Genomic DNA, 15,419 nt, shown 5'->3' with positions numbered 1-15,419 from the left:
TGTCTCCTAATTTTTCATTGTGTTAACAATGCAGGTTGCCCTATTACGCGTCGTGCATATTACTCCATTCCATAACGCATTTGCAACCCTCTGCCTATCGAGGGCTACGTACTGTAGCGTGTGACAAGGCTATGTGTGACGTAACCGTGACAGAGCTCGAGATACTGCTTGTTGTATTCCTTCAAGAAACTGAAAACACGAATCGAAGAGTTCTTGCACAGATGGAGCTACCTTTCCTTCATCAAGACAACAACGCAGCATGCACAAGCGCTGCGACATGTGCAACAACCCGACACCTTGTACACGAGGCCACAGAGCATCTTCCATCCACCCCGACTACGCCCCATCCGCCCGTCATCTCGTTCCAAAACACGAAGAGAACTTTTAGTGGGTTTCACTTTGATAGTGATGAAGCGGTGAAAGTAGAAGTATTGTGTTGGCCCCTTCAACTAAGTCAAACATTCTACAGTGAGCGTATCAGAAACTGTTCTTCGTTTGGATAAACATCGTGACACGAAGAATAAGGGTGTAGAATGTTAATAAAGTTTATTTTATTCAAAAAGCGTTATAAATTATGACATATAAAAATTAAGAGACATTACTTTTCAGTAAGCACTTCTACTTACGCTTCAGTTGAGAAGATCTACTAATTGAGACGGTAAAGGTCAGTTTTACTACTTCGATAATGTGAACCCGCATCTTAGAGTAATATTTCAAAGTTTACTTTGCATAATAACTTGCAATAAATCCATATAGAACCGTGAGATTTGCCATCATTTCCTCTGAATTACAAATGGTTCACGTATTTCTCAGGCCAGGTAAGGACCAGCCGTGGCGTCAGTCGTGAGTCCTTGCTGTGGCCGCCGGTGTCCACGTGGCAGTCAGTGTGTTACGATTGGAACTGGATATTGGGATTATAGGAGGTCAGCGTGAATAATGGATGAAATGCACTTGGTGATATTAATAATAAGCATTTGTTTGTCAGTAGCCGGCGGCTGTGGCCATGCGCTTAAAGGCGCTACAGTCTGGAACAGCGTGACCGCTACGGTCGCAGGTTCGAATCCTGCCTGGGGAATGGATGTGTGTGATGTCCTTAGGTTAGTTAGGTTTAAGTAGTTTTATGTTCTAGGGGACTGATGACCTTAGAAGTTATGTCCCATAGTGCTCAGAGCCATTTGAACCATTTTTGGTTTGTCAGTATTTACGTGAACCTGTAGGTAGAGAAATATCTCTTGCTGGTTAAGTATAAGAGTAGACGTCACGAAACTACACTTTTATTGCGTCAGCATACAACTATTACAGAAACAACAGAAAGATAAGACGAATACAAATGCAATGTTTTTAATACTGATCTTTACAGAAATGAAATTTACTGCATGTCGTGAAGTAATCAGAAGCTGACACAGAATAGGATGTGTAGATTCCATTGTTTATGTTTAAATAAATTTGTCAAGTTCTGACACTCTTGCAGTTTCTTGGCTTCTCTGGAAACAGCAGATGTCTTCAGTCAGCAGGTCAGCCATTTAGTCTCCACTCCCTCGCAGACGATTCAAGCTGAGGCAACGAACTGGCAATACTCCTAGTTCCTGGGACAATCTGACAGGTATGGTTTACACTGACTCTTTGGTTTCACCACGTAAACTGCAACGAAGAGAAATGCGCTTTACTAAAGATAGGAAGTACAAAAATAACATAGCAGTTTAATTTTACTAGTGATAAGACAACGGTAAGCCTTCACCTTTTTTACATAGTGCGAATTTCACTGTCAGCATTGTGACAAGATTATGTTATGATCGTGTATGAGAGATAATGTGGGGTCACACAGTGTGCTATTTACAGGGTTCTTATCCCTACTGGTACTATAGCAGACAGTTGGAAGATTGACGACGCTAATAAACCTGGCTTATTAGCGTATTTCGAAAGTTTAAGGATGTCACTAGAATCACATTCCTCTAGGAGGGTAATGCTCCTGGCGTGCGAAGCATTCAGTAAGCAATACATGTATCCTGTGACGAGGCAAATGACGAGAACCTTAGGGACCTCGGTTTACTTTGCTGAGAACTGATCTGGCGACCCCTGAGTTTGTGATTTGGAAATGGTCAGAACTGCCGTTCCCCAGTAACCGTAAAACTTTGTCGCACGTTAGCGATTTCATTGGAAAGCTGCGCCGCACGAGACCATCTTAAGCCTGGAACAATCCAACGTGACTGGAAGAAATGGGTTTACTTTGTCCTTCGTGTACACGTCAACAACGGTATTCCGCCGTCCGAACGTTCGCCCAACCACTTGTAACAACCCGATTGTAGAACCCATAACGAACACCGTTTTGTTGCAAAAAGGAATAGAAAAGTCAGTTATCTTGACAGTGATGACAGCTACTGACAACATTATTTACTCTCTTCGCATTTTGATAAACAACAATTTTATGTAAATATTAATGCTTCTCATAAAGAAAGAAGTGAATGAAAGAATATCATATGATACTAAACAGAAACCGTAAGGAAACAATTGAAGAAACTATTATTTACGAAGGTTAAATCCCAGACCATAAATTCACCAAAAATAACATTTATCCTAGAAAAGGGATGGAGCCGCATCAAGCTCTAAGTTCGCTGTGACTACAATGTAACTCGGCAATGGAGATGTTAGATTCAGTTCTCTCTTGTACTCTTGCAATAGTAGTACGCATCTTAAGCGTTACTAGATTGTTCTAAAACAGATCTGAAGATTAAAAGTTTTACGGTTGGAAGTATTAGTCAGAAGTCGGTCAGAAGTAAAATCATCTCTCCCGTTTAGACAGATAACGGGGTAGATGTTGCTGATTTGTGATGGGACTTAGCCTTAGTGATACTTAACAGTCACGAACATCAGAAGACACACAAAGACGCTCTTCTCTGACATAAACTCAATTATTAGAGTTGAACAGGCAACAGATAAACGCAATCACGAAGAACTTACAGTTACACCGTGTTGTCAGAAGCTATCATCAAAGTCAGAACTTCGAATGCTAAACGACAATTTTACCCTGCAGAAACTCTGTATGAATTCTGTACCCTTATCCATCACAGAGAATGCCAAGTGTGGAGAGCGCAATATCACCAAAATGTTAATTGTTTTGAGACAGACCAAAAGTTTGTAGTAGTGAGACCTTTCATTTTCCCCAACTCTAGAAGATTCACATTTTGTTAGAGTTTGAAGAATTATTCTCTTGAAATTGCGCCTATGATACTCTGCACGATCCCTGTGAAGTTATGGGCTTCTGCTTTGTGCGAGATGAGAGGCAACTTTCTGTTTAATAATCGTCCGCAGTATTATTGCACCTCGGACTGGGGCATTTCCGTCGGCTCATCATGAGTTTTAATTGTGATATTTTGCTAGGACACGATGAACAATTTCACAGTATACGTACAGCTGTCCTGAAAGCTCCGATAGAAGGTGCGTTTTCCTTAACCACTGTTCTTGATGACTGCAATGTATCAGCCTGCTTACAACGGTGGCCACGAAAAGACCAGCTAAATAATGTCGTGTTTGCGTAGTAACAAACTTACTACAAATGTAGATTTTACCTCTAGTTTTGTAGACATGTCCATCTACAGATTCATTATTTACCTTTCATGTAACAGCTACTCTCGTGGTAACCAAATCACATGCAGGCACAATTTCTAATTCAGTTGAAATCTTAAGTAGTACTATCACAACGCCACTTCGCTATCCTTTTTTCTAGATACTTTGGTCTGGCCTAAGTAAAGTGGTTTAACCAGGTTCTTTTTTCAGTGTTCATTGAATCCTAATTACAATATGAGGCATGCTGCTATTTATAAATGCCTCAAATTTCGGACATTTTCAGCAATGGTTGTACTAGCGCACTGTGTCATCGTCTATAAGTAGCATATATTTCGTTCTGATATTACATTGTACATGTTAACTAAGTGAATGAGTGTGTGCCTTAATTTAATGCTAGCATGATTTTTCCGATTAGATGTAGTCCAGAACGTTCACTTATCACTGCCCATGTTCACCTAATCCTTCGTCTCTCCGTCAAGGCGTCGCTAAATTTTAAACTTCGAAGCCTATTTCTGCATGTTCCTAAACGTATGATGGGTATTGTTTATACACACTAATCCACTTTTCGGCCTTCTACAGGGTACGACGAAAAGTGTACGTTACCTATCGATTTACAGTGTTTAACTTAGTGTAGGTTTGTGTACAACGCTGCCAACACATTGACTGTGAAAATTAAGCACACGCTATGGACCGCGGTACAGATGGCAACTTCCGTCGCCTGTTAAAATATCTTTTCGTAAAATGCTGAAACTATAGCCCATTTCGAACTTGACGTCGCGTTACACGACATAATCCTCGTAAAAAAATTCAAAGGTGTGTAGAAGTTAAAAACATGCAGTAGTTTTGCGGGGAAAGAAAGTTAGTGTAAAAGGTGGATTAAATATGAGCAGCAAAATTCCTCTGAATGGTTTTGTTGGAGAATGATGAAGAGTTGTAATTTCGTAATTTCGGTAAGGGCAGTCACTGATCCTTGATGATTTAGTTTCATTCATGTTTTCACATTCACGGAAGAACCGTTGGCAAAATAAGATGCAAAACGGTCTAATGTTATCTTGTCAATCATGCACAGAAAATAGTAGTATTCGAATTAACTTACCTTTCGGTAGCTGGTTGTAGCAAGAATACAGCTTCAGGGAATTAGCATACAAGTAGAACTTGTTGTCTGCTGCGACACAAATGGTATCATCGTCATCTTCCGTGTAGGACGACCTTCCCAGAAATATATTCTCAGCCGTGATATTGCCGGTGCTTGGTTCCTCATTCCCGATGCTGACGGTGGTAGTCCCTTCTTGTTGTCCGTAGACCTCCACCACAGCTACCAGTGCTGTAAAAGTCAATGATCGTAATCACAGATCTTTATTTCGCCTAATCGCTAATAGTGCAACTCTCCCACTTAGCACTGCAACACTACTGTGTGCTATATTTGCACCATCTGCTAGCGTGACAATACTGAGGTACAGTGCAACTCTAAAGACTCTTACCACGAACTCTGCCCCGTGCTAAACATATGTCCGCCATATGGTAATGATACTGATGTTGTCTGGTAGTGTGGTTCACAGACTGACAGTGTCTTCGACGTACATGAAAACCATATGGCTACATTCAGGGAAGCTACACTAAGAGAATACCGGATTTATGTAGAATATATGAAGATGTACTGCATCTCGAAAGCATGCACACTTGTTTGCAAGTAAAACAGATAGGACGGAAATATCACCACTAATTTGTAATTATTCCTAAATATCATTAACTTATCATATCTACTCATGATTAAGAGAATTCTGATATGTTGAACTCTATAGTGAACTGTAATTATTTACGAACTGGGGAATATTTTGTGTTTAATCGATGACAGGGGACGTTTTTACTGACTGTCCGACCTTAATAAACAAGTTGGAAATTACTAACACTAAAATACACAATCACGCAAACTTTATTGCCTTTAATAATTTTTGTTACTTCGTTTCATTCTTAAGCAATATTCGTAGGATGACCATGTGAGTTATCTCACTGTCCTAAAAAATTATCCGTTCATTGTTGTATTAGCATCTTGATGTTAGCTACATCAATTCTTCAGGAGACTAACATTTTTTACCACTTTTAAATACTTATTTTAATGCGTCTTGTATTTGCTTACATTCGCATTCCTCAGTGATGCTTCGGTAATTTTTGGGCAAACATAATTTTTTGACGGGGAAAGAAAGCAGTCATGTAGGCTCGACCCTACAATATCAACCCAATATTACAAAGAGCGCTCAAATGTCGTAAGCGCCTAATATCATCTCATGCATTATTTGAACTCCATAAGAGTAGTACCAGTACATCGCAGCATGTACGTCACTCTAATCGTTAGTAACTTGAACTATCAAACGATAATTGTGTTTGGCACAGGAGACACATGGCCTAGGAGAATCTGGCAGTTGAAATCCGTTCGACGAAAGTAGAATACTCTTGCCACTCCAGCTGGTAGCGACAATGGCATAAGTGCAGTAGTACGATTGCCCCGAGTAATTTATCCCTTGTTCTGAGTGTACCCTACTAAAATTACATACTTTCATTGAATTATACTAAGTGCTCTCCTGGCTATAAGCTAAATGCTGTAATTGGAAATTATTCCCCATAAGGTTGGTATTGGAATCCAACGGTAATTGGCTATGATGTATATGACAGAAAAATGGGTCATTTCTTGAACAGTCCGCTCGTCCCAGAAAATAAAAAAGAAAGAATCAACAGTGACATAGACACTACGCTCATGTCGGACAAGTTCTCGCAATTAATTTCGTGCTACATTATACAAATGCAATGGTCTTCCAAGTTCTTGTTGGATTGTTATTATCTCACAACTAAATTGACAATAGTAGTACTTTACTCAATTATGTTTGCGAATGTTTCCCTTTCTAGTAAGGTTCTGCCCCACTAAAAGTTAGCCAGACATTTGGCTGAAAAAGTTGGGCATTTCATTGGTTCTGACATCAAACAGCCCGCTCTACCGTTTGTAGTAAGGAATGAACAGTATTGAAGGTGCTGGAAGCAATTCTCTTTACGATCATGTAGCTGATGTTTCACTGAAAAGCACAAATATCTCCAAGTGGATGACTCTCTAACAGTCTTTCACTCCTCATCAAGATAAAGAACGTAACCCGTTAAAACATTGTTCCTGTTACGTCTCCTCAAAATCACTTGCTTGACAAGATTAATAGGTACCATTAGAATTTGTTTGTTTTTATGTTGCACTCAAATTAAATTTAGGGGCAAAGAAGTTACAGCCTTGCATGGAAAGTCTCACTTAACTTCTTGTGATGTTCCACATATTGTACGATTGAGGCATCACAGCTCTTTTACTATTTACGTTAAGACCAATTTACTAGTACTTACACGGTTCCCTCACAGTAATGTGACCACCGCCTTTGTTCGGCATCAGCACGAGATAATCACTGACTGACGGTAGGGTGCAACATTAACAGTGGAGGCTGTAAAAAGCGCGGTAGGCCGCCGCGGCGGTCAGTGCAGTCTTTGTCATAATGCGGAAACAAAACTATTTATCTGACATCCAAAAGGGTATGATAATTGCCTTTCGGGCCAAGGGTGGATGCACGCCTGAGTTTGTAAACTGTTCAAGTGACCCCCTGCTTAAAGTGTACTGCGTATGGCAAAACTGCACTATCCAAAACCGACAGCATGACCAGTGGGGCAGCATGTACCATAGATGGCAGGAGTGACAGGCAGCTGCGGAGATGTGTACGAATGAAACGGCATACAACAGTTGGGGAAAAGATGACCCTGATGAACCAAAGGGTTACCAACAGTGTCTGCTCAACAATTATCAAGCGAAAGCAAAGTGTTACCAACAGTGTCTGCTCAACAATCATCAAGCGAAAGTCGGTATTTTCCGGCGTCCACTGCAGGTGCCAGATTCGTACGCTCACGTCGACTGCTGTTCATTGGCGACGAAGGCTTGATATTGCTGTCCAGTATCTTAACTGGACCTGTTTTGAGCGGCTATTTTTAGGCGAAAAATGTTTTATGCTCGATCGGGTATAAGGCGGGTGGCGTGTACGGTGTGAAACGACTCAATGCAAACAACCTGCAATGAGTGAGGGAGTGCTATGGTCTGGGAATGTATTCGTGTCGGTGATTCTTCATAATAGATGCCATAATTGATCCAAACTAATATGCGTCTGTGCTTTGTGACCCTGTCTACCCCTCCATACTGTTTAATGTTCTTCCTTACGATAGCATCTGCCAAGAAGACAATGCATCCTTTCACTGCTGGATTTGTAGTTTGCTCTTAATATGACTGGACATGTTTCCTTCTGTTCTTTGGAATGAGATCTCAATATGGTAACTATAGGGCTCTTGTACTTCTCTTTATACTCTGTGATCTAGTTATGTGTTTCCAGTAATTGAAGTTTGTTTTTATTATGTAGCAGGTTTTTTGTACACTTGTTGTCAGTTTCACTACGTTGTTTCCTAAAAATAATGTAAGAGTTTTTTCATTGTACTCGCTTTCATCCATAGCGTCAATAATGTGGCCCCTATTTGACTTTCTAATTGTTTCATGATTCTCCCTCTGTTTTTTTGTTCATGCTACTTATTGTTTAACATTGTTTTTTATGCGCCTGCTCGTACTTATCTTTTACCTTCCTTTAATCCCATTGATAGTAGTGTGTTTAGTTAGTGACTTGTAGCGCATTTTTCATTGCTGTTCATTACGGCAGTACCTCTTACGTTTGTAAGTCCCTCATATAGTTTTTAAAGAAACTTCTGAAATGAAACACATGAGAAAATTTTTCAGTCAGCACACCAAAACATTTCATAGAGGCAACGAAGAACGTGACGTCTTGTGTTACAATTCAGTGTACACAACCAAACACTGAGAATGCAGTGTTACGCACGAGTCAATCTCTGTATTGTGAAGGCAGCATGATATGCCTAAGTAGATATTCCAAAAATATTATCCTAAATAGCAGAACCTACATTTCAAGATTTACATTTTCTGGTTTTTTAATTACAATGAGGACTTGAACAGACGACTGCGTGAGAAGAATCGTTCAAAATCACACACACAGAGAAATGATCTAAAACTTATGTTGCTTCCTGCAACACTCTAAATTGACTACTGTCCTAAGTCAGCAAAACGTATATGGTGCGGTACCTTTTTTGTTGCATAAATAAGGCTGGAGTCCTCTTTTCACCATTCCTTCAAGAAGTTTTGAATGTGCATTCTAGTATGTATCACATTTTAGCGACATGCTTTTTTACTTCTCAAGTGTAAAAGGTTAGCAACACCAGTCACAAGCTCTCAAAATTCATATAGTTATTAAATGATTAAAACTGGTGCCACAGGCTGGATTTGTATGAGACCGTTCTGGACAATATTTCTGACAAATTCCATAAGCTCATTTCATTCCATTTCTCGCAAGTACCTCCAGCATTTTAGTTACAGAAGCGACTAATAGGGAAATCTCTTACATGACCTGGTAACAGACCCAAAGTTCGCGAATCATTTATTATAAATGAGAAGTTCAGTGATCTTTGGGCTGATACAAATTCAACGGCTTCTGGTGAAAAGAATGTTAATGGAGATAGCAAAGCATTCGACCTCAGCAATTTAACTGCAGCGTAGATGAGCTGTCAAGATCGGATGTTCAGCTCCTTTAATGACGAGGGTGTGAAGCACAAAATGGGTAATTCTACGAGTATTTGCAAACGGTATCTTAGACCTGTATGTGCCTTAAAAGGTTCCAGAGAAATGGAAAGACCCGTCACAGTTAGAGTGATACGTTACTAAGTTTCTGTCAACACAATAAGAGCTTCAATATACGTTTAAAAGACTTCGGAGCCTTGTTAAAAGCAATACCTGAAAGCAGCCATGAGATTTAAATTAAACAGTCACTAGCTGATCTGACAAAAAATCTTAACATGTATTGGTACAGTATACACATCTATTTCACTTCTTAAGTCACTCTCGACAAATCAAGGAGAGTAGGTCGAAGTACTGATTTCGCTTTTCCGAAACTGTTTCACCGCGGAAGGTGGATTCGCTGAGTAGACTCAAAAGACCTACCTAGTCGACATTGACGTAATTGATCAAGCAATATAAACTAAAGCGACTCAGTAGTGGAAAGCTATCTGGATGTGAGAAAATGTCTTCAAAGTCCTATATACAACTTTCTCCCCTTCCAGCAGAAGTTAATCGTAGGTCGAAAGTGCGACAAAGCATTCCAAGCAACTCGAAAAAAGCACACATGATTGAATGCCTAACTCGTTGTCGTTGCAGAACCCCTTTTATACCTTCGGATGACGACCGCTTTGGAGGAATGAAGTGTCCTCCGTAAGAAACCAAATTGATTCAGCAAACTCAAGTCTTATGGTACTCATTAACGCGGAATGACAGTATGGGCAATGGCGCCCACATCGAAGCCTCGATCCTTGAATTATTCCGAACAACATACTATACACTTCCGAAATGTCATTTAGTGGACAATGTACGAAGATACCGGATAGCCTGCCGCCGTGGCCGAGCGGTTCTATGCGCTTCAGTCCGGAACCGCGCGACTGCTACAATCGCAGGTTCGAATCCTGCCTCGGGCGTCGATGTGTGTGATCTCCTTAGGTTAGTTAGATTTAAGTAGTTCTTAGTTCTAGGGGACTGATGACCTCAGATGTTAAGTACCATAGTGCTCAGAGGCATTTGAACCATTTTGAATACCCGATATCAGACCTGATTTATGATTTTATTCGGTAATTCACTTCAGAAATAATTCAACAGAACTCTCTTAATCGATCAAAAGTGATAGTCCGAAAGAAGCTGTGATATGTCTATAACTGTTCACAATATACACAGTGTAGAAGTATTCCATAGTCTGGGAGGTGGTAGTTTGGAAGAAAACACAAGCAAAATATCCAGAAGACATGAGCTCTAAGATCCATACTTTTAGAGCTATGTGTACTTGGTGATACTGTAAACCGTATTCACAGTTCATTGCAAGTGCAGCAGATACCTTAATTCTAACAGAACCGGTGCGTATTTTGAGCAACTTACGAAAAACATTGTCGTCTTTTCCCTGTAATTGCCAGAAAATTGAAGCCTGCTGTTTCACAAGGAAAACACCAGACTCCATTTTGATCACAAATGCAGGTCGTATGTAATAGCTTGTAAAACTACGACACAGTACCACACGTATTTTCCAGCTACTTAATTTCACAAGTTTAAAACCATTTTTGAAACTGTATGTACTTGAGAATTCCATCGTAAATGAGATTGTAATATATGCTGGAAGAATAAATAACAAATAAATAAAGTTGTAGTAAATACTCTGGCAATATCAGGGATGTTATATTTGTATGAAACATGTCATACATTTGATGTCACGATAATATCGCAAGCGTAAGAACGCGCGGAGTGCTGCGTTGCGTACAATGTGCGTTGTTGTACAGACGTGTGTCTTTGGGCAGAAATGACAAATTGTGCGAGAAATGGTGTTGTAATAAGTGGGAAGGTAAGATATAAGTGAAGGACCACGTGTATGTGAGTAGTACATGGTCCAAGAATGTATTTGGCATTAACGAAAAAAGCAGTATGGGCCAAGTTTATTCAAGCTTATCGCTAATCAAAAAGAGGCTACTGTCTATACTGATTATCATATTAAGCATTACATCGTACTGAAAGCAACTCATCGCAAAGTAAGATCCATATAGTAGTTTTGTAATTGTCGTATACGCATGTCAGTAGAATAGTAGCTTTCTTGGAAAACTAGTGTTGTCTTGTCACACCAGTCTATACTGACCCAACGCGTTAACCATCAACGTAGTCGTATCCTCTCATCATAACTTCCGAGAAAGTCACAAGTGAAGAATATGGTTAAAAGAAAAAAGGATCCGTTAAATTGACAACTCATTTTGAATCAAGTGGTCATTGTAATAGAAAGCTGTACTAACCACGGTTCTATATGGTGCAGCACTGCTATGGTAACGCAGACAATCAGTTGAAACGAAAAGTGATATAAGCGCAATACACGTTTGAGTGACAAAAGTAAACTGGCTATTTTGTAGCCTAAGCAATTTTTTCTGATTTTATGTTGTGTTCTGTAAATGACATATTTCTAAACAACATTAGTAGTGGCAAGAGGTTGTTGCCATGAAGGAAAGATTCTACGGCACTATTCGAATAGTATCTGAAAAAGAATTAATTGCTTCCGGTCACAACTAAATATTTTCAAAGAGACAGCATCATCGTGGTTTGTGTGACGCATTACAGTTTCTATGCAGTGTTGCTGGTCGCAATTAAAATATTTATTAAAATTATTTGATCACAGATTAACATCTTTTGTGTTTATTTTACGCGTGTTTTTTACATCTAACCTCGCGCAGGGGTTTCTGTTAATTTACCGCATTACCTTTGATGTCCAGTATTTGCGTGAATTCAGTGTCATTAGCTATTTACCAAATGTAGCTTTCAATCGTTTTGGAGATGGGAAACCTTTTATTCTGATTTCTAAATTCGTTCAGACAACCTCCCACGGTAAGGCTGCCGCACGTTGCCTTCCTTTTTTTATTTATTTTTTGCTTTTCTATCGTTGTTGTCCACAGCAAACACTCATGCAGTAGCGATAGGGTTGTCGCTGTCAAAATTCCGTCGGTAAGCATCGATCTTCGATTTAGACGCTTTGTTCATCTTTATTCTGCAACAGTTTTATACACAGGAGAGTATACGTGAGTAATATGTTGTGATACAACAAGAATGTAATGTGGTCGCACTGGATTACTCAGTTGCTTACTGCACTCTGATGATGATTCGATTCAGCAAACAGCTTACAGTAGACGAGATAAGCTTCATAATAGTGAAGATTACGAAGTGCTCATTCTAAATAAGAAATGCATTATAAAGTCTATTGGATTTTTTTTTTTGTTTCGGTAATACAACCATCTTTCAAAACATTGAAAAATATTTTTGCACCCTCTACGTAAATGATCCTTTGGTACCGATGAAACCTCTACAACATATCTCACGGACGGCACTGATGTCTGTAGCAAGGTTCTGCGTTAAAACACTGTAGGGAAGTGGAAACCTGCAGAAGATCGATTATTGTTTGAGGCGCTGGTAGTTGAAATTGAACGTAATTAAGAATAAAGCACTGCGCATAAACGCGTGAAAAAACCCACAACACTTCATTTACACTATTGGCGAAAATTCACTGAAACCAGGAAATACCTAGGAGTAATTGCCCGAAGAGACCTCAAGTGGAACGACCAAATAAAACTGGCTGCAGTAAAAGCAGTTGCGAGTGTGAGAGTTATTGGAAACTTCTTAATGAAATGAAATTCATCCACGAAAGAGATGGTTCTCAAAGCACAATGTCTGTAGGTTCCTGTGTACTTCTCGTCCGACTTGAATCGATAGGACAGACTGAGAAGATAGAGAAGACGAAGAATGATTCTTTTGTTTAGTAAGTGCGGGGGCTTTACGAATATGCTGAACGAGCTCAACCTCCTCATCGTCAAACTGATATTTCAAACTGTAACAAGATTACTACGGCTGTACCTACAATATATACATATTGTACTTATTTACGTGATATTGGTTATCAGCTTTTATCTGTAATTTTGTTATCTGTAATTTTGTAAAATATTTGTATGGTTATCTTTGCATCTGTTATCTCGATGCTCGCTACGATTCCTAGTTTGCTTCTCATGGGTGTATAAGAACTAGTCAGCAAAACTGTACATTTGTAATTGCTTGGGTCTTACTCTCAAATCATTCAAACTTTTCATATAGACAACAGAAACACCTTTCGTCAACTATCTATGAAGTACCATTGCTCGGGAGCAAAGGATATCAAAAAATCTTCTTAGAGCACTCCCTACCCTTTAAGGTGTTTTCCATTCCGAACTTTACGTCGCCAATTGCTGCAATAAAATGTACTTCCTCGACTCTAGAAATAGCTTTTCACACGGATTAATACATGAGAAATCACCTAAAATGGAGGTAAGATAAAGATGTTTATCGTGAATGAAAGTTTATAAATTCTGTCAATACTTACCAGCAACAAGCAACAGAGCAGCTTTCATTGTACTCGACAGGACTATAACTGCTCCCTGCGATATATTTTCGTTTATATATATTTAGACACACGATGGCATCATTGAATGTTATCCTTAAGTTTCCTTCTGATTTTCCGTTCCGTGAACTGTGGTTGCAGCAACTAGCAGCAGGTTGACTTTCCTTGTACTTGAAAGGATCTGTTATCGTTCGCTGTGTCGTACTTACTATCAACATTACAACTATAGCATTCAATAAAACTGGTTATCATACTGAGTCGTTTACTTTGCTTCTTTTTTCCTTTCCTTCTTTTTGCGTTGCGTGTCACTGTAGTAGAGGCGAGGAAACGAAACGACCGGTGTCCACTGCCACGGCTCAGCAACACTATTGAGTTGATATTTTCACACTCGTCTTATTGGCAATACTTGTCCAATCCGCTGTGAGAAGACCAATTTCTATTAAAGCGAGTTTCTAGAAATTGCTTATAATACATTTTAACATTAGTACAACTCAGTTTAGGTACAGATTCGAAACGAAATTTTTTTCTCTCAATAAAGCTTATCTTTTAATGCAGTACGGCTCGAATCCTGATGAAAGGAGGTGAACAAATGTTAGTGATCGTTTATACCGTTCATCGTGCAGTCTAATTAGCTTTCCATTTTGAAGAGGAAACACTTGTGCCTAGAGGTTTGTATACTTAGGAACCTAAGTACCTAGATACTACAGTCTAGTTACCAATCTTAGAATTACACGAGGGAGTGTACTCTAGAGACTACCGAAGTAGTTTCCACAATCTTCTAATTTTTTTATTGTTCTTGGACGTAAGGCTGTGTTTTTGCAGTATTTGTAATTTTTTCGAGATCTACACGTTCAAGTCCCATATAATACATTAAATCTATTTGAAATATATGGTTAATTCTTTAGTTACAGTCTATTATGCCAAGTTATACTTACATATTGCACTAGATTAATTTTGGGAGCACTATATCACATGGGCATGTAAAATTCTCCTCCTTAAAAAATCATGTTGTATGTAACGGGTAACAAGCCGACGCCTTCTGTAGACACTAGCCGTCATATGAAACACCAGACGAGCATTATTTGTTAGGATTGAGTCTAGCTGCACAATTAAAACGAAAATGGCAAATATTTGCTATAACTCTAGAGAATGGGCACATAAAGACTCTTAGGAAAGACATCCTATATAAAGTATTGACGGTTACGGAATGCTGCGTCGGTCGTTCGCCTTAATAAGAAATAATTTAACAGAGGACAATGTTGTGACTTGGAAAATGGGAAATCCTTGAATGTGGCGGAGAAAATTTTGTAATGCAGGAAGAGACTGGAGCACAAAAATGTGGATAAGTAATAAGAAAATATTTTAAAGACCAAATACTCAGATAGCTAGAAGCGAAAGTGTGTAAATTGTTTCGAATTACAACCTTGTCCTTGGCTCTTCTGGTAGAGGGAAAGTCATACAAGGAACGACTTACAGAGAAAAAGACGATTCTTCACTTCTCACTAACACCTCCACATAGGTACACAGACGTATTTAACATGAGAAATGTTTAATTGTTTTGGGTTTTAGTGTAAATGGCATATTAGTTATAGAAGTAGTACATTCTATCATGTGAAAAAATTATGTCACATTGTCCTTAGAACAATGAAGTGAAACAACTTTTTTAATGCATTTAACCTCTCATTTTGCAATAAAAGACATAATGTCTGGTGGGATACCGCAATCACTGGTTATACAAAGTTACTTATAATTAGTCTTGATTGCAAAAATATTTATTCACATGACTGATTTCGG

General features: G+C 39.1%; 1 protein-coding gene across 1 annotated transcript; it reads right to left on the bottom strand.

Moving 5' to 3' along the window:
* Nucleotides 1-1,258: 1,258 nt before the first annotated feature.
* On the bottom strand, nt 1,259-13,644 carry LOC124777002. The gene is made up of 3 exons (XM_047252250.1): nt 13,608-13,644; nt 4,661-4,888; nt 1,259-1,641 (listed from the first exon to the last, which is right to left on the bottom strand). Exons 1-3 carry the CDS (start codon nt 13,633-13,635, stop codon nt 1,580-1,582), a joined length of 318 nt encoding a protein of 105 aa, XP_047108206.1. The 5' UTR covers nt 13,636-13,644; the 3' UTR covers nt 1,259-1,579.
* Between the last annotated feature and the right edge of the window lie 1,775 nt (nt 13,645-15,419).

Source organism: Schistocerca piceifrons, chromosome 2 (genome assembly GCF_021461385.2).
Source record: "Schistocerca piceifrons isolate TAMUIC-IGC-003096 chromosome 2, iqSchPice1.1, whole genome shotgun sequence".
In the NCBI taxonomy this organism is placed as follows: domain Eukaryota; kingdom Metazoa; phylum Arthropoda; class Insecta; order Orthoptera; family Acrididae; genus Schistocerca; species Schistocerca piceifrons.
This window is presented reverse-complemented; position numbering and strand designations above follow the sequence as displayed.